Source organism: Procambarus clarkii, chromosome 35 (genome assembly GCF_040958095.1).
Source record: "Procambarus clarkii isolate CNS0578487 chromosome 35, FALCON_Pclarkii_2.0, whole genome shotgun sequence".
Taxonomy (NCBI): Eukaryota; Metazoa; Arthropoda; class Malacostraca; order Decapoda; family Cambaridae; genus Procambarus; species Procambarus clarkii.
This window is the reverse complement of record NC_091184.1, coordinates 33,481,399-33,502,529: the sequence shown is the minus strand read 5'-3', so window position 1 is coordinate 33,502,529 and position 21,131 is coordinate 33,481,399. Positions and strand designations below refer to the sequence as shown.

Genomic DNA, 21,131 nt, shown 5'->3' with positions numbered 1-21,131 from the left:
GAAATTGTCGACAATTGTCAACACTTTAGCTACCATATCGTATCATCAACAGATGATCGTATCAACAACAGATGATCGTATCATCAACAGATGATCGTATCAACAACAGATGATCGTATCAACAACAGATGATCGTATCATCAACAGATGATCCTAACATAAAAGGCCATCTTCATAAAATAGGAACGAAAATGAAAAGACCTTCAAGGTTCCATCATTTTGTAATTATGTAAATTAGGGATAAATAATTAAAATTAGCTGGCCATTGTTTACAGAAATTACTTGTTAAAGAGAAAGAGAGAGAGAGAGAGAGAGAGAGAGAGAGAGAGAGAGAGAGAGAGAGAGAGAGAGAGAGAGAGAGAGAGAGAGAGAGAGAGAGAGAGAGAGAGAGAGAGACAGACAGACCAAAGAAGTTCCACAGTTAGAAAGTTTCTACATTCTTACGAGGGACTTCCCTAGCCTAGTGATTACGAGCAAATCAAACAAGATGTCATACCATAGATTACTGAAAGATAATACAACGCTGAAAATGTACTGTTTATAAATTATTACAAGAGATAAACCATTAATGAAGGAATATCCTACCGTCGACATATGGAGTTTGTCAGATACATTTAAGGAGAGAAACTATGTCAGCAGAATTCCACAGTATGTATCAATGTTAAATGTTGAGAGAGAGAGATGTGGGCATAAGTCAGGTGGCTTCAGACACAGGAAGTATTGGCCAGGACGTGTGTGTGCTCGGGGCGGGTGTCGAGTGCCCTTCACTAGGCTGCCAGAACAAAGGTCTCCCACCCACGGCCCTCATGCATGTCCCACCTCCACACTCACAGTCACCTGCCCTCTCCTTCACTCCAGTCACAGTCACCTGCCCTCTCCTTCACTCCAGTCACAGTCACCTGCCCTCTGGTTGAAGATATCACATTACCCAGCTGCCATAACCACACTGAGGACATTCGTCATACACTTGTATTTACCAATAAAAGTGTAGCTGTCTGGTCGTGAGTTGAGGCCCAGTTCAACTCTGGGAAAAGAATACAATATCAAGTTTACTTCATGTTCGCTAGAAGGGACCGAGGCTCTGAAATGACACTTGTCGGAAGACGACCTCTTGAAGTGATGGGTGAGTCAGGGTGATCGAACAGGGGGAGATGCACTCGCTCCCACTCACAAGTCGCCCACCACTCTAGAGACGAACACTGAACCTGGCCACTGTCGGTTTCACAATATACAATGTGTCCACTAAACTGGTGGTGCTAATAGTGATAAAGTAAGCTAAAAGGTGTTCACCTCGCCAGAGCAGACACCGCTAGTGGAGCCGCAGGTGGGAAGCACAGTCAGTAGTGTAGGGAACGACGGTGAGGGAGAAGCCGTGGAAGGAAGGTGAAGAATGATGGAGAAGAGACGGTGGGGATTGAGGTGGTGGAGAAGGTTGCTGGGGGATGAGGGGTCTCATGTTATTGTCACAGTACTGTTATTCTTTTGTGGCTAACGGTTGATAATTGATATAATTGAACTAATGTGGGCTAATTGCTTGGGGTTTTATTGTTGTGATGGGTACCACGAATGATTCAATCGTATTCTCTCTCTCTCTCTCCCTCTCTCTCTCTCTCTCTCTCTCTCTCTCTCTCTCTCTCTCTCTCTCTCTCTCTCTCTCTCTCTCTCTCTCTCTCTCTCTCAACAGCTTAGCCAGACTAACACGCACGCTTGCTACCAACTAGGTAATATTTCACGATACCTTAAGTTCTTTCAAGACATATATATCATCGGGGAATGGACGCCGACCTGCAGGGAGTGACGAGGTCTCGGTCTGCCACCATACAAGTCCGAGTTCAATTCCCTGACTGGAGTATCATAAGTACTGTGTCCTCTCCCATGGCACTGGTTTTGGGAGAGAACCACAGTGACTGTTCTTAATGGCACCTCTTCACATTCTACCTTCTGTAGCTTCCCGGGGATCAACGGTCCCGCGGCCCGGTCTCTGACCAGGGTTGGTCGACTGGTCAACCAGGACAACGTAATTCAAATATAAAATGCTATTCTATACATTTATAAATGTTATGTATCCAAATACAATGTGGAAACACCTGTCATTCCTTCACCTTTCCACACTTGTCACTCCTCCACTTCCCACTCCTGCACCACCCCCACACCTGTCACTCCTCCACCTTCCCACACCTGTCACTCTCACACCTTCCCACACACCTGTCACTCCTCCACCACTCCCACACCCGTCTCTTCCCACACCCGTCAATCCTCCCAGACCCCACACTGGAGGAAATGTTGTCACAGCGAGTGTTGACTTGGCAGTGAGACTCGTTTATTGTCGGGTCGGCCGGTTGTTGCTCCCTCACACTCCACAAACTGAGCCTCCAGCGGCCATGTTTGTTATGTATCAGAGAATTTAGTGCAGCGATCTTGAGTCAATACGACTTAATCCTTCCCATTTATTTATCTTTTTTTATATAATTAATTTATATGCATGTTTATTTGTATAATATATATATAATGAAACAAAATAGAATGCCTTAATAACGTATTTTTTTCCAGCAAGACGAACTCTCTTAAAAAAAATTGAGTCCAGAATAACGGAACGTTAATTAGAAATTCTTGGACTGATAATTGTTGACGGAAAGGAATTCTTCGTATTTTCCCGGGCTGTGACAATGATCATTTCTTGATTATGTCAGTTACCTTTATTTGTGAGGATTTTCTTGTCAGTTAGGGGGGACTTTTGAGAGTTGAACCGTGTCAGGTACTGTGGATTCTCTAATATGTTTTATATAAATCCACCATTGTATGACTACGGTACGTGGATACCTTCGCTTGCACACCTTGAAACATATATAATTGTATACAGACGGGGAGAGAGAGAGAGAGAGAGAGAGAGAGAGAGAGAGAGAGAGAGAGAGAGAGAGAGAGAGAGAGAGAGAGAGAGAGAGAGAGAGAGAGAGAAAGAGAAAGAGAAGAGAGAGAGAGAGAGAGAGAGAGAGAGAGAGAGAGAGAGAGAGAGAGAGAGAGAGAGAGAGAGAGAGAGAGAGAGAGAGAGAGAGAGAGAGAGAGAGACAGAGAGAGAAAGAGAGAGAGAGAGACAGAGAGGAGAAAAAAGATGATATAATTCCAACACTAACACCAGAGACAAACATAAGAAGGGTACCATCAGCAGCATATGCGACGCTGGCAAACATCTGAACGTCGTTTAGAAACATAAATCAAGACTGGTTCAAGGCAATCCACCCAGCCTTTGTCAGACCACCACCGGTATGTACAGTACAATATACGTATATTGTGACGCATGAAACTAAATGTGAACAAATTCAGAGCTTTGCAACAAAATTATCCCAGAGCTAATTAGGTTTAATTAGACCTTAAGAGGGTTAAATCGTGAGGATAAGTTAAAACCCGCCAAACACACACCGAAACTACGACGTTGGTACAAGGTTCGAACAAGTTTTAACACTTCCTAACCAGTTATAACAACCAATATAGCAAGTTGTAACAACGTTCTAATACGTCATAAACACGTTAAGCCAAGTTGTAACAACTTTATTACAAATTGTAACAAGCGGAAAATAGAGACAGTTACGGTTTGTGTTTCCAGGGGAAGGGACTTCACAACCCTGTAAGAGAGAGAAAAACAAGAGATATGATCAAAACATACAAGATACTGAGGGGAATAGAAAGGGTGGACAAGGACAGCGTCATGAAACTGAGATAAAGTAGGACAAGAGGACCCAAGTTGAAGCAGGAAACACAAGTGAGTGGAAGGAATGTAGGGAAATACTCGTGTCTTGTACCGGCGGTCAATAAGAGGAATACCCTGAAAGAAGTCACCTCCCAGGGGAGCTGGTCGGCCGAGCGGACAGCACACTGCACTTGTAATCCTGTGGTCCCGGGTTCGATCCCGGGCGCCAGCGAGAAACGATGGGCATAGTTTCTTTCACCCTATGTCCCTGTTACCTAGCAGTAAATAGGTACCTGGGAATTAGTCAGCTGTCACGGGCTGCTTCCTGGGGGTGGAGGCCTGGTCGAGGACCGGGCCGCGGGGACACTAAAGCCCCGAAATCATCTCAAGATAACCTCAAGATAACCTCAAGATACTTACCCAGTAACTACCCGAGACAAAACCCTAATAGCACAATCCAATTTAAAAAAATCAATCTATTATTCTTGGGGCGAGAAAGACGCGGGCGACAGCAACCAGTTAAAGAGTCCGGTCAGTAAACCAGCCCCACTCCTGTGCCAAGTCCCTACGGGATCACCATAGCCCGTGCTACTTGGAACGTTTGGTGGTTTTGGTGGTGTTGTTGGATGGAGAGGTTGTGGTGGTGATGGAGGGTGTTGTGGTGGTGGTGATGACATCAAATGTGTTGACAGCAATGAGAGGTGCAAGAAGCGGGGTGGAGATGCTAATAAAATAAAGAAAGAAGGAAAAAAAAGGCCAGAGACTGTGGAGAAGAAAGCAAGGAGAAGTGGCAGCAGCCGCTTAAGGGGGGTGAAGAGAGGGGGGCGACCGCCCCCTCACCCCCCCCTCCCCTCTCGTGTCAAATATCAGTGAAAACTTTCTAACAATTATCTCACGACAAGCTTGTCCAGCCCACGTCACGAAGGGAGAGGAAGAGCGAGATAGAGGAGCAATTACCTCTCAACAAAAAATATTGTCTCCATTAAAGGTGGCCATTAAAAGCCGTCCCCCCATTACTGCGTCCCTATTATCAGCCAGAGCGTGAGACACTGCACATACTAGGGGGGAGGGGAACCTGCACTGTTGCATGGGAGAAGCACCAGGCCTCACCATTATGAACTGGGAACAATACAGAGTCAATCATTACCATGGGTGACTGGCACTGTGGCATGGGAGAAGGGACAGTCTTGGCGACGATGAAGAAACATCTTGACAAAGAGAGACGTGGCAGCCCTCGTCACTGACGGCTGACACCTGGAGCCAGATTCACGAAGCAGTTACGCAAGCACTAACGAAAGTGTACATCTTTCCTCAATCTTTGACGACTTTGTTTACAATTATTAAACAGTTAATGAGCCCCGAAGCACCAGGAGGTTATTTATAACAATAACAACAGTTGATTGGCAAGTTTTCATGCTTGTAAACTGTTTAATAAATGTAAACAAAGCCGTCAAAGATTGAGGAAAGATGTACACGTTCGTAAGTACTTGCATAACTGCTTCGTGAATCTGGCTCCTGGCCTCTCTAACCATCCCTATGAATGGATTCAGGCACATAAATCATACTTAACACATCTTTTGAAATTCTGTAACAAGGTAAGATAAGATGCTCCCGGACGCAGGTTCGAATCCTCGCCACGGCCCTTGTGGATTTGTTCATTAAGGTAAAATAAGATAATTATCAGGAGAAAGCACTTAGCCATTACGACATTATAACACTTGGGAGGGATACGAGGATAAGGATTTGGGATAGGACTTAGGAAAGGAATGGTGCTTATAACCACTTGAACGATGAACCACAGGGATATGAGGAAACTTTTCGTGTGTACATTCATGTACATACATATGCCTCTATAGATACACACACACACACACATATATACTATATACAGTTAATAAATGGAATGCATTAGGCAGTAATGTGGTGGAGCCTGACTCCATACACAGTTTCAAATGTAGATATGATAGAGCCCAGTAGGCTCAGGAATCTGTACACCAGTTGATTGACAGTTGAGAGGCGGGACCAAAGAGCCAAAGCTCAACCCCCGCAAGCACAATTAGGTGAGTACTTAGACATATGTTACGAATTATTGGTGTGATATGTGGGGTCAAGTATTATGGAGAAGGGTCAGCAGTTAGCATCAGGAGGTATCACCATTATGGCAGATCATAAAGGCCCGGCCCCCTATAAAACATATAAGAACATAAGAACAAAGGTAACTGCAAAAGGCCTATTGGTCCATACGAGGCAGCTCCTATCTATAACCACCCAACCCCACTCATATACTTGTCCAACCCACGCTTGAAATAATCGAGGGACCCCACCTCCACCACGTTACGCGGCAATTGGTTCCACAAATCAACAACCCTGTTACTGAACCAGTATTTACCCAAGTCTTTCCTAAATCTAACAGTGTATATAACAGTGTTAACTAATTGGCTACAAGACAATGTCAGCCTAGAGGTAGATCATTGATTACCCTAATCTATCCCCTCCCCCCCCCACCCCCCTCGTCAAGCTACTAGCAAAATCAAGAGAAAGCAATACACGTAAGATAATTATCAAGGTTATCAAAACATAACCTTGGACTGTTGACCAAACCACACACTAGAAAGTGAAGGGACGACGACGTTTCGGTCCCAATCGACTTGAGAATGGACCAGGACGGACCGAAACGTCGTCGTCCCTTCACTTTCTAGTGTGTGGTTTGGCCAACATACTTCAGGCACGTTATTGTGACTCCTCGTGTGCATAACCTTGGCCTCCAGATTACATTAATCTTGAGTGTTATCTTCCATCAAGACACGACACAAGACTAGATGTCACTCTCACGCCTGGGTCTGCAGACGTCACTGCTTGAAACTAACTAACGCGAGGTGAAGGCCAAGTGTCGGTAAGAGGCTGCGAGAGTAATGCACGTCTTGACAGATAGTGAAAGTAGCACAGGTGTTAATAAACAGTGATGTTAATGCAGTCCTTGAAAGGTTTCCTCCTAGTGAGTAGGGAGTATTCCTAGAGAACATCCAGGGAGCAGTAAATAGGTACCTGGGAGTTAGTCAGCTGCTACGGGCTGCTTCCTGGGGGGGGGGGTGTAACGAAAAGAAGGCCTGGTCGAGGACCGGGCCGCGGGGACGCTAATCTCCGAAAGCTTAGGAGCTTAGCGTCCCCGCGGTTCTTAGTTACCTTAGAACCTCAAGGTAACCTCAAGGTAATGACTCCAAGATGGGAGGACACTTACCTTCTTGAGCTGGGCGGTGGTGAGGGCAGTCAGGAGGAGCACCAGGGCCCCAAGTCTCGTCCCTCGCATCGTTCAACTGCAAAGGTAAAACAATTATCATTAGTCCCTGGGTGATGCAGCGGGGAACAGAGGGAGGGAGTTTTAGTGGGAAAAGCATCAAGCCATTACGACTATATAGCACTGGGAAGGGGTCAGAATAAGGATTTGGGATGGGACGGGGGAAGGAATGATGCCCAACCACTTGTGGACGGTCGGGGATTGAACGCCGACCTGCATGAAGCGAGACCATCACTCTCCCGTCCAACCCAAGTGGTTGGAGCGGGGAACAAAGGCGTTGGTGATTCCTGGCTCCAGCTCCCCCTCTCCTACAGCCCCATCTTGCTACATTTTCCCTGTAACACGACCCGGTAATTTGAATTTAAATCCAGGTACTCAATTACTGCTGGGTGAACAGGGCAGACCTTATACAGGTGGGTGCCCAATCGTCTTTTCCTGCCCAGGGGGAGGCGTGCGGGTGTTCTCCCCTACACGAGAGCAACCCCCTCTAACTAACTCTTTCCCTCATTATAATTAAAAATACACAAAATTAATTTAATATGAACTAAGAAACTGAAAACTAAGCAAATTAAAGTATTTATCTGCACAAATATATTATAAACGTGTGTGTGTATATGTGTGTGTGTGTGTGTGTGTGTACACCAGTTGTTTGACGGTTGAGAGGCGGGACCAAAGAGCCAGAGCTCAACCCCCGCAAGCACAATTAGGTGAGTACAATTAGGTGAGTACACACACACAGGACGGGCAATAAGCTAGACTGACGAAGAATATACCTAATAAAGAAACATTCTTCTAAATAATTAATCGACATCATTTATCTAAGTATTGAACCACCGTCCAAGCAGGTCGCAAGCAAGTGACGTGGAACAAGTGTACGAAACTGAGGCAGAGCATTTTTTTTTTTTTTTTTTTTTTTTGAGATATATACAAGAGTTGTTACATTCTTGTACAGCCACTAGTATGCGTAGCGTTTCGGGCAGGTCCCTGGAATACGATCCCCGCCGCGAAGAATCGTTGTTACAACCCAGTACACATTTTACTGTTGCGTTAAACAGAGGCTACAGTTAAGGATTTGCGCCCAGTAAATCCTCCCCGGCCAGGATACGAACCCATGACAAAGCGCTCGCGGAACGCCAGGCGAGTGTCTTACCACTACACCACGGAGACTGAGTACTCGAGAGTGAGAATCTTTCCTACCTGCCAAGATAACTGTAGTGCATGAAGATGTGCATTTCAGTTCTCACGCGAGACCATTACCGGATAACTGTGGTCTTAAAATCAACCCAATCTAGCGACATATACCGCCTTTTAAATTATTAAACGAGTCGTGTGTGGACGGTTTAACCGGAGCAGAGCAGCGCTCTCTAGAGATTGTGTAACTAGAAGCCACTGCCAAATACCATTACAACATCACGATTTGGAATGTTCATCTTAATTTTAAAAAATAAATCATTAAAGTTATAATTAAAAGTAAGTTTGAGCATGATTTAAAAACAGTATCTGCCCGAAAAACGTTTTTTGCTTTCAAAACGTTTTTTGAAAAACATAAAAAAACGTTTTTGCCCGAAACGCTTTGCGTAATAGTGGCTTTAGGCATTGTATGTACTAGCTCTGTCTATAAATCCATCAACGTTTTGTATCTCACCTTGTATGTATGTACTTTACCTGAATAAATACAGACAAATTTACTGGCGACCCTAATTAAAACATATACCAGGAATAATACAGACAAATACAATTGTATTTGTATTGTATTATATATATATATATAGACAATTGTATTTGTCTGTATTATTTGTCTACTATTCCTGGTATATGTTTTAATTAGGGTCGCCAGTAAATAAGGCAGTGTTAAAGTTGTTGAACCTCTTTAACCCATAGTCTAAATTATATTCTCATTACCTTTGATCTCAGAGTATGCAAAAATCGTCTTTGGAACTTGAGGTTTAACTCGGATACTTCTTCCTGTTCCAAGTTTATGTATTGTTGCGTGGAGAATTTTGCTTTTTCAATTATCTAATCTGAATAGAAGAAAGCTTTAAACGGAGATTTCCATTATGCTTCTAATTTAATAGCTGCAAGTTAAATGACAAATCATCTGAAGAATTCTCCCTCCAAGCCACACCTGATGAATTCTCCCTCCAAGCCACACCTGAAGAATTCTCCCTCCAAGCCACACCTGAAGAATTCTCCCTCCAAGCCACACCTGAAGAATTCTCCCTCCAAGCCACACCTGAAAAATTCTCCCTCCAAGCCACACCTGAAGAATTCTCCCTCCAAGCCACACCTGAAGAATTCTCCCTCCAAGCCACACCTGAAGAATTCGCCCCCCCCCCCCTACCTTCCCTTTGGAGAGGCCTGGCCTAAGAAATTCCCCCTTTCCTGAGAATTCAGCTATGGAATCTCCCCCCTCCCCCACCCCAGCCCACACCACCTGAAGTAGCTCCTCCTCCAGCTCTTCCTGGTGGAGGTTGACGAATATCAGGTTATCTCAAGCAATAATGAACTATGCCTTAACAGCAGGTGGAATGTCATTTAAATTCATCTAACGCCATTAAAACACCAAGTCCGACGTCTTGAAGGAGAACAGCGAGGTTCTGCGATAAAGTCCATCACATTAAAATCTCTCTCTCACAGCCAAACACCCAAAGGTAAGCTAAAGTATTCAGCAACACAAGTTATCGCTCCAAAATGCTGATCTCCGCCTCTGACAGGACACAAAGTCCTTGGTACTCGTCAAGCACTCTTTACTATTCCTTGAGAAGTCTTATTGACATCAACAGGCGATACGGATCCATTAAGGACTCTCGAGAGATGATTAATAAACAATTTAACCGGTCACATTCCTTAAACGCTAAACAAAACATTAACTTAAAACATACGACGGCCAGGCTAACATTAGACTGTTGACCCGTTACATGGCGGGGAGGGGGTGAGGGAGGGGAAGATGGGGGTGAGGGAGGGAAGGGGGGGGGTGATGGGGAGGGATGGGATCTGTGTAGCACGTCAGAAGAGGTCATAGCACTAGCCTGCTGGACCAGTGTTAATATTCAGGCCTCGTCTCTCCCACTACCTGAACCTCTCTGCCTTGCCTGACGAGAACTGCGACGTGTCGAGAGTTTAGCGGGCATATTGGCAGCCAACACATTTATAATAATTTACAAATATGGCTAAGTTTTTGAGCATTGTTTATATTGGTCAGGCGAGGAGGTGTGGCAGGAATACCATGTATAGTTCCTTCTGAGAGAGAGAGAGAGAGAGAGAGAGAGAGAGAGAGAGAGAGAGAGAGAGAGAGAGAGAGAGAGAGAGAGAGAGAGAGAAGAGGAAGAGCCTTTCATCGGAGAGCCTTGTAAAAGACACGCTCAGAGGATAAGAACATAAGAACAAAGGTAACTGCAGAAGGCCTATTGGCCCATACGAGGCAGCTCCTATCTATAACCACCCAATCCCACTCATATACTTGTCCAACCCGCGCTTGAAACAATTGAGGGACCCCACCTCCACCACGTTACGCGGTAATTGGTTCCACAAATCAACAACCCTGTTACTGAACCAGTATTTACCCAAGTCTTTCCTAAATCTGCAAAGGGTATGCTTTGACAGAGCAATTCTGCAGGACCATGTGCAGTTTATTCTGAATGGCGACTGAATACTCCTTCAGAGAGTTAGCCCCGAAGGTGAGGTATGAAACCTCTGGTCCAGGTCCTGCCTTAATACGCGATGAGTAAAGCGCTCCTAAAGACACCTTCCAGAGGGCTGAGACTGGAACACCCAACAGCTATGGAGCCCGGCTGTACTTTTGGTCCAGCCCGAAAAAACTGGATATCGATATAACGGTTCAGATATTTTTTTATTTTTTTTCCTGCAGGCAAATGTTTCAACGGAGACGGCGCTGGCAGCGCCAGAGAGCACTATAATAATTACAATTCGCCGCAAATGGGCTATTTTGTATTTCTTAGGGCCATGTTCGAATCTTGAGAGTTATATGATCTCCAGAGATGATATCGTGATGATTTTGTGGACAGGAGATTAAATTGAGAGAATTTCATTTATTGCTGGACTGCTGCAAGACATAAGAATGAAGGACTCAGCAGAGGGCGTGTTGACTTAAGCGAAGCAGCTCCTCTTTATATGGAACGTCTTCTACTCCTATGTGTACCTAACCGACCTTCAAGCTCTCAGATGACATGGCTTATTGTGAAGTTACTTGGTAACCTGTTTAGCAGATCTGCAACTCTATTTAAGAACCAGTGTTTCGACTATTTTTCTTGTTTAAATCAAAATGTTGTCAATTTGAATGCATTGTTTCTCGTTGAAACTTTAGTTTATATTTTTCAACACTTTTTATTATTATTATTATTATTATTATTATTATTATTATCATTATTATTATTATTATTATTATTAGTAGTAGTAGTAGTAGTAGTAGTAGTAGTATTATTATTATTCCCATGTTGCACCCTTTCACAATTGGCATTAAGTGATATGCAATTATTATGACTTTCTTATACGTGAATAACTTTTTTTTACTAAATTATAAACGTACGTTTATGAATATTTTTAAATTGTAATTAAAACTTAATATCTTCAAGACAATTGTTCATCATTGCCGGTATTAAATTCATCCTTCTCTGGATACTTTACAGATGATTTACAACCATTCTATAGTAAGGTACCCGAGTTTGTACCGTATAGTCCAAGAGCTCTCACAGGCCAAGACAGGGTTGAAGGACAACATTAAGAGGCTGTAGCACCTACTGCTGGACCATCCTCCCATCTTCACCCAGGAAACAGAACCGCGAAGCTGTATCGACTGATGAACTGATTGTTCTTTCTTGCTTAAGAGACAGCAAAGGAATCAGAGATCAATGGGAATAACAGGTCAAGTAGGGCGATGGATATTTAATATAATGTCAATCAGAATGCAATAACAGTCGAACGAAATCGAGTCCAATCACAATGAAAAACTCTGTACCTCAAGGCACAGTCCTTGCACCACTGTTTTTTGTTATTCTTATGTCAGATATAGACAAAAATACAAATCCCAGCTTCGTGTCATCTTTTGCAGATGACAAAAATCAGCATGATAATTACTTCTCAGACGACATTGAAAAACTACAAAGAGATATTAATCAAAGTTTCCGATTTAACAGCGGGAAAATAACATGATGTTCAACAGTGATAAATTCCCCGGAGAGGCCCACTCCAGACCGATACCCAGAGCGCATCTCCATAGTCTCCCGAGACTGAAGAATGCCTACTATATATAACACCTTCCGAGGTTATAACTCACCAAAGGGAAACAAATGTATTTAATGCAAATTGAGATTGGGACCGCTGGTCGACAATACTTGAGGGAGGGAGTGTAGGCAAGTGAGCGGGTAAGCAGTGTGCGGCTCACTACCTGCGCTCTCCAGCGAGTCACTCCGCTCTCTCAGATTCGTCTCGAAGACGAAGACTCCAATACAAAAACGAGTAGTAAATAGAGGGAGTGGGACAAAACAGATGTAACATGAGTCAAAATTGTTGTAAAAAGAGAGGGAGTGGGACAAAACAAATGTAACATGGGACAAAATTGTCGTAAAAAGAGAGGGAGTGGGACAAAACCGTTGTAACAGAAGTGATACTAACTTAAAGTATACTAACTGTAGTGTACTAAACTGGGGGTTACGGTTGAGTACATCTGAGTAACACAAACCGGTCATAAACCTATGAAATAATAAATATTATAAATCTAAAATTCGCGAGCCTCGTGAAACTATGCATTTACACCACTATTCAATTATACAAGTTTATAGTTGGTCGCTATTATAAATGATGTTGGTGAGTTTGCAGCTTGTGTGGAGCATCAACCGATTGGTTTTGACCTAGTGTAATAGTGTTCAGTTGGGTCGTCTTGGAACAACAGTGAAGAAGCAGTTAGTGAATCAGACGAAGATACTGACTGAGCGGTCGGCCAGGAGGCAGCTGTGTTCTACTGCTCCACCACCACCACCACCCTCCTACCACACCAACTTTCTCAAAGCCTCTTGCCATCAATACCAGTTATTTCATTCTTTTTCTTTTTTTTTCTACGTTATAAGAACGATATATTCCCTTAACATGGTAAAAGGCCTGAGACCAGAGTAATTCGCATGATGGCCGTTGTTAATAAAAGTATAACAACAACTCTAGATGTTGTGTAATTTATCGGAGAGAAGAGTTAGGTGGTGGCGTGGTAGATGGGGGTCACGGCTCGACGTCTTGAAGCCTCCGAGGAGGTAACTGTGCGGCTCCAGCCGGACCTGCCATCTTGCCTGTCGCCTCCTTCTCCTCCTCATATTTACCTACAGTACACCTCCACCCTTCAAACTTTTACTGTGGTTAAATTGCATTTCTTAACTTTGTTTAAATCGAGAGCTTAGCGGTTCATTTACTAGCTACAGGTCTTGAAGGTGTCTGTGAGGTGGCTGACACCGACTATTATCAGATGTGGGGGTGGGGTCCCTCGATTGTTTCAAGCGTGGGTTGGACATGTATATGAGTGGGGTTGGGTGGTTATAGATAGGAGCTGCCTCGTATGGGCCAATAGGCCTTCTGCAGTTACCTTGTTCTAATGTTCTATGTTCTTATGTACTGATGTCTGGATTTGCCTTAACATTTATATATAGCTACAGGTATATATTTATACACGTTTGAGCACACAATTGCTGAGATGCAAGTGGAGGCAGCACCACACATCACGGCACTGAAGTTACGCGACGCTTTACAAAACACTAACTTATATTAGCCTTTTGGTGCTACATGGCCTTTCCGGCTTGGTGCCGGGGAAGCATGCAGGGGAAGCAGTAGTAGTCCTACTGTAGTCCAGGACGTAGGTCACCATGGGCCTACTGTAGTCCACAATGAACGTAATCGATCTTGAAATTATACAGAACGATTAAATGAAACAAGAGCATTAGGAAATGTTCTTATGGAAATTAAGAAAACTCAGTTTACACAATAACGGGACACTTGGGTGAGGTGGATGATACACGTGGATGATAAGCATCATCCACATGGAAGGAAGGTCTACTTATCCGGGGCATTTGCAGCCGGATATCCTGCAGGTGGGAGTACAGGACACCCTTGTGGGTCCACCACAGCCCAAGGGTGTGTGGGTCCACCACAGCCCAAGGGTGTGTGTGGGTGTGGGTCCACCACAGCCCAAGGGTGTGTGGGTGTGGGTCCACCACAGCCCAAGGGTGTGTGGGTGTGGGTCCACCACAGCCCAAGGGTGTGTGTGGGTGTGGGTCCACCACAGCCCAAGGGTGTGTAGGCGTGGGTCCACCACAGCCCAAGGGTGTGTAGGCGTGGGTCCACCACAGCCCAAGGGTGTGTAGGCGTGGGTCCACCACAGCCCAAGGGTGTGTGTGGGCGTGGGTCCACCACACCCCAAGAGTGTGTGTGGGCGTGGGCGTGGGTCGCACAAGTGCAGGTGATGAAACCTGGCCTCCCCTTGGGACGGAAGGTTACCGTGCAGGTGTGCCCATGTGGCTACGACTCTCCCTCAAGCAACACAACTTCAAACATTGCTGAACAATGTGCTGACGTCATTCTTAACACAGTCGTGACGTCATCCTTAGCACAGTCGTGACGTCATCTCTAAAACAACCAATGAGAGCCCAGCGACTACAGGCGGGAGAAACCGCCTGCTAAATGATAAAGGAGACGCAAGCAAAATAAAACAAATTACAGTATGAAAGAAGAAAATTAGAAACCAACGTAAAAGAACAGCAAATGAATAAAAGTGATGAAACAACACTTAAACACACACAGGAAAATTATATCAACAACGACTATTTTACTTTTAAGATAACATTAGGCCTGTCCTACAGAGCCAATAAAATAATATAAATAATGAAGCAGGAAAAACAACACTAATGTAAGGTAATTATAGGTCAAAGGTCAAGAGGGCAGGTATGAGTGACCTGACACGACAGGAAAGGCTGTGGAAGGGCAGGTCCTGAGTGTGGCTAGGAGGGAGGGGTAGGTGATTGGTCCCAGGAAGGTGGGGTGAAGGAGGGGTGGAAGGGGGGGTGAGGAGGAGAGGTCTTAAGATGGGGGGGGGAGGAGGAGAGGTTAGCTGCCAGGGGCAGGAAGTGGAGGGGTCGGGCCGGGGTAAGGGTAAGGAAGGAGACGAGGGCGAACGAATGAGAGGAGTGTAATAGGGAAATAATAAATGCATAGCCAGGGGAAGAAATGGTATTGGCAGCCGGGATAAGAGAGAGTGTAGGCCTGGTAGGCCTGGTGAGAGGTCAGCGATGTTGGGGTCACGGAGAGGTAGAGGAGGAGAGGGGGCAAATTTTCATGCTGGGCACGGCAGGTGTGGCAAGAGAGGTGGAGGAGAACAGCTAAAGTTAAGGACAGCAGCAGGACACAGCGGGTTGGATGGGGAGAAAGGACTCACCACACATCTCCTGTGCCAGGTGAGGACGACGGGCTCACCATAGCCCGTGCACCTTGCAACTTTTTGTTCCCAGTAGCTGAATCTAAAACAACAAACAGCGAGAAAGGACAAAGTTGAGGTAGGACAGAAGGAAAAGGAGAACAGGACAGCAGGTGCGGATACTAAACTAGACCTAAACTTCAGAACTACTAATTCCAAAGCGTATTTTGAAACGCCGTGACCGTAAACTCTATACCGTCGTCCCTCAAATATTCTCTCACAAACACTTATATATATATATATATATATATATATATATATATATATTATATTCAGGCAACAGAGTAATAATACAGCCACAAGCCTCTCCCTTGGTCGCCAGGATGGTGTTGGTTGTCAGTGTTTCACAACGAGCTAGAAAAATACGTGACCTTGGGGAGTGAGCCGGCGACTCCTGCCGGGGGCCCAGCCGGCGGCCACACCGCACCAGTGAGGGTCTGCCACACCGCCTAGCACACTCTACTCTCTCAAATACACTCACAATTACATGCCAACCTGTTAAGTTTCCCCCTTACAGTAGTTCGATCGCGCGCTCTCTCCTGTCTTTTGAGGTGCGTCGTTATATCGGTTTTCTCAAAACAATGACGTAGGTAAATACACATTACGAAAAGCTAACAGACTCATATGGATATTAAATCTGCAAACAAAACAGGACAGTACCAACATCACAGAGCCCCACTCCAGTACCCACACGCAACAATGAGAATCTAAAACAAAAACAGCCTAATTGGATTTCAATAAGGCATACTGCACTCAGGGAGCAAAAAAGCTCCCATCACACATCTGCTCCCAGCATACCAACACGGAACAAGTTATCACACAGGCCATTCAGTACCCAAGGGAAGCCACCGAGCCTACATTTTAGTGTCATGCGAGACAGGACGAAAAAAAATAAGTGGAACCTTGTTAATGTTATCTTGAGGTTATCTTGAGTTGATTTCGGGGCTTTTAGTGTCCCCGCGGCCCGGTCCTTGACCAGGCCTCCACCCCCAGGAAGCAGCCCGTGACAGCTGACTAACACCCAGGTACCTATTTTACTGCTAGGTAACAGGGGCATAGGGTGAAAGAAACTCTGCCCATTGTTTCTCGCCGGCGCCTGGGATCGAACCCAGGACCACAGGATCACAAGTCCAGTGTGCTGTCCGCTCGGCCGACCGGCACCCCCATCACACATCTGTTACACACGTATGTTACACAGATCCTTAAAATAAAATGCTTTCTTGTAATTCATTTTGTCGGGGACAGGCAGCCTGTATTATATATGTATGTATATATATAAATTGTCATTCAAATAATGTATACGTAAAAAAATGTATAATTATCTTAGCAAATGACAGCTTTACATTATACCATCATAAGCATCCCATAAACAAACAGCTGTTTGGATTCAGTGGTTCGTTACAGTTTGACTTCCTATGTAATCCCTTGTAATCTTTACACATTAACAGCCTCACAACTGAAGGTTACCCGCAAGGAACAGAATGAGAGCACAACCATCCCCAGCACCCATAAAGAACAAAAAAAATAACACCCCCGAACACCAATATCCACATTAAACAATCCACTTCAATATCCCGGCTGAACAATCCTCACACACATCCCATAGCCGAGCCTAGCAACAGTACACAAGTTCACCATTCTAGCCATGACAGACACACGGGGCAAGTGGGGCTGGATAACCAGTAACAAACTAATATCCACTTCACAATCCGGAGTTAACATGCCTTGCCCAGTGACACGAATTACAAAACAAAGAAGGGTGGGGGGAGGGAGGTGGGGAATGGCCGCATCTCTCGCCATATTAATAATATACCTGAAGAGACTCTTTAAAAGCAAACATAACCACCATTTAATAACCTAACTACATCACCACGAGCGTTTTAAATATTCTTGTTATTATCATTAGTATCTCATGATACCTAGTCTAACCCCGTGTTCCAAATACTTATATTCACCACACTTCAAACGTATATATACATATGTTATAAATATATATATATTATTATAAGCTTGAAATATATATCTACTTAATATATACACGTGACTGAAATATCGTTATGTCCTACAGATAGTTTCCTGCGATCTCATTACAGGATATAACTAATAATCGTCATACAAGGGGAATAAGTACACGAATGGGCGTGGTTGAACAGGCACATGGGTGGGCGTGGTTGAACATGAACATTAGTGGGCGTGGTTGAACAAGCACATTGGTGAATGTGGTTGAACACAGACCCCTCGTTAAGAACACAAGGCACTTGCTCAACAATTTCCCAGAAAACTCTTCACATCTGCTAAAATATGCCATAAATCTCCATGATTGTGCCAGAGACAACATCACGAAATTTATTTGAAAGAAAAACAAGGTAACCTTGAGTTCAGGGAAAAAAAATATATATATTACTAGCTCGTGACGCGAAGTTTGTCATTATGTTAGCCTCGCCTGCCTGAGGAATATAATACCAAGCGTCTTGTGTTGTGATAAGGTGATTTACTGAGAGGGGGAAGATGTTTAGCCGTTTTCCTCAGACTCCATTTACAACTATCATTTAACATTTGGTAATTTGACTAATGGCTAAACTGTAACAATTCTGTTATTGGTCAAGGAAATTATAAGCCTTTCTTAATGGCGGGCAGCAACCGCAATTCTTCCCAACTTAACATACATTCAAGAATGTCGAACTGACATTATGGGTTGGTTAATACTGACTACTCAACTATCATATAAAACCAGTCGAGGAAAATATACAATTTAAAGATACATATATTACAGCGAATTCCTTCACTGGCCGGTTTAAATTCCCAAGCATAGAAAGATTGAACAAAGTGAGAGCAAATGCCACTTGCTGTCGATTCTGCCTTACTCGACGACACTGAAGGCTGGATTCAGTTTTATCCCGAGAGAACTGGTGATCAGTGTAATTTGTTGCATTCTTGCAAGACATGCTTATACTATCCCACTGAAAAGGGTTAAAAAATATAGTGACTTCGGTGCTTTATGTTAATAACCTAAATAGAGAACTGACCAAAAAAACAGTAAAATAAGTGGATAGATAAACAACCAAAGTAGCAAATAGATAAGTCTATCATGGGGTGAGTCACGGAGGGGTGCAGCGCACATCCTGAAATGCCCAGCCTACCCTCCATCCCTCCCTCCATCCCCAACCAACGAGTTTCTCAGCTGACGTCACACCACGAGCTCGGCCTGCATGCCTCCCCCTCCCATCCTATCCCTCCCCCACTCTCTCCACACCTCCACCACCCACCTATCCCCCCCCCCTCTTCCCCAAACTCTAACCATCATCTGGTACATTTTACACCAGGTGAACTCCACATTCAAGATGCATTTCTTATGCTTTGCCAATGCAATCTATTGCCATACAATGTGCTCGCAACATTATCAACATCTGCAACACAAATAGCGCCCTAACACACACACACACACACACACACACACACACACACACACACCTTACAAAATTACAACACACCACAAACACTGAAGCACCTACTAACGCAAAATTTACTACTCTACTACTCTGCAAAATTTTTATGCACCATACCACGCTACTAACGCACCCCACCACTCTACTAACGCACCCCACCACTCTACTAACGCACCCCACCACCCTAATAACGCACTCCACCACTCTTCTAACGCACCCCACTACTCTACTAACGCACTCCACCACTCTACTAACGCACCCCACCACTACTAACGCATCCCACCACTCTACTAACGCACCTCACCACTACTAACGCACCCCCACCACTCTACTAACGCATCACACCACTCTACTAACGCACCCCACCACTTTACTAACGCACCCCACCACTCTACTAACGCACCCCACCACTCTACTAACGCACCCCACCACTCTACTAACGCACCCCACCACCCTACTAACGCACTCCACCACTCTTCTAACGCACCCCACTACTCTACTAACGCACTCCACCACTCTACTAACGCACCCCACCACTACTAACGCATCCCACCACTCTACTAACGCACCTCACCACTACTAACGCACCCCCACCACTCTACTAACGCATCACACCACTCTACTAACGCACCCCACCACTTTACTAACGCACCCCACCACTCTACTAACGCACCCCACCACTCTACTAACGCACCCCACCACCCTACTAACGCATCCCACCACTCTACTAACGCACCCCACCACTCTACTAACGCACCCCACCACTCTACTAACGCACTTCACCACTCTTCTAACGCACCCCACCACTCTACTAACGCACCTCACCACTACTAACGCACCTCACCACTCTACTAACGCACCCCACCACTACTAACGCACCTCACCACTACTAACGCACCCCACCAATTTACTAACGCACCCCACCACTCTACTAACGCACTCCACCACTCTTCTAACGCACCCCACCACTCTACTAACGCACTCCACCACTCTTCTAACGCACCACCACTCTACTAACGCACCCCCACCACTCTACTAACGCACCCCACCACTTTACTAACGCACCCCAACACTTTACTAACGCACCCCACCACTCTACTAACGCACTCCACCACTCTTCTAACACCTCACCACTACTAACGCACCTCACCATTCTACTAACGCACCCCACCACTACTAACGCACCCCACCACTCTTCTAACGCACCTCACCACTCTACTAACGCACCCCACCACTACTAACGCACCCCACCACTAGTAACGCACCCCACCACTCTTCTAACGCACCTCACCACTCTACTAACGCACCCCACCACTACTAACGCACCCCACCACTCTTCTAACGCACCTCACCACTCTACTAACGCACCCCACCACTACTAACGCACCCCACCACTAATAACGCATCCCACCACTCTTCTAACGCACCTCACCACTCTACTAACGCACCCCACCACTAGTAACGCACCCCACCACTCTTCTAACGCACCTCACCACTCTACTAACGCACCCCACCACTACTAACGCACCTCACCACTACTAACGCACCTCACCACTACTAACGCACCTCACTACTCTACTAACGCACCCCTGAACACTTTCATATATCAATCAGATTTCTAACACGATTCTAATCCTGTACATTTCAATATGTTTACGTGTAAGTATTGAAATGTGTATAAATTATGATTTTATTTGTATTTATAAGTATAAAGAGTATATATATATAAGTATAAAGAGTGTATACATAAGTATAAAGAGTGTATATATAAGTATAAAGAGTGTATTTATGAGTATACAGTGTATATATAAGTATAAAGAGTGTATAATAAGTATAGTGTATATATAAGTATAAAGTGTATATATATATATAAGTATAAAGTGTATATATATAAGTATAATGAGTGTATTTATGAGTATAAAGTGTATATATAAGTATAAAGAGTGCATATATATTAATTAATAATGTGTGCAGATAATATACTTAGCGTAAAGTGATCACTTGAGGAATAGCGCCTCTTGGCTCCCTCCTTCCTGGTGCGTTCAGGTCACCAGCTCCTTCAAGACGCACCACACAAAAGTCGTAAGTTTCCTGGCACTGTTTCTCTCACTCTCTGGGAGGTTCTTACCTTATATATATAACTAATCTACAAAAATCACAGATAAAACAGGTTGCATGAAGAGGTTAAGGGCGCTTAACACACACCCGTCCTCCACCAGTCCTTCACCCAGACTGAGG

At 44.7% G+C, this 21,131-nt stretch overlaps 1 protein-coding gene across 3 annotated transcripts in view; it reads right to left on the bottom strand.

The window, feature by feature from the left end:
* uif (sushi, von Willebrand factor type A, EGF and pentraxin domain-containing protein uif) overlaps positions 1-21,131 on the bottom strand; it is a 122,518-nt gene extending 101,387 nt beyond the window's left edge. For 2 of the 3 annotated variants that reach the window (XM_045758838.2, XM_045758841.2), the window contains exons 1-2: positions 21,022-21,131; positions 6,924-6,999 (exon numbers count right to left, since the gene is read on the bottom strand). In XM_045758838.2, the coding sequence (XP_045614794.2) occupies positions 6,924-6,992 (69 nt within the window). In that variant the 5' untranslated portion in view covers positions 6,993-6,999; positions 21,022-21,131. The other variant, XM_045758839.2, reaches the window with a different exon arrangement.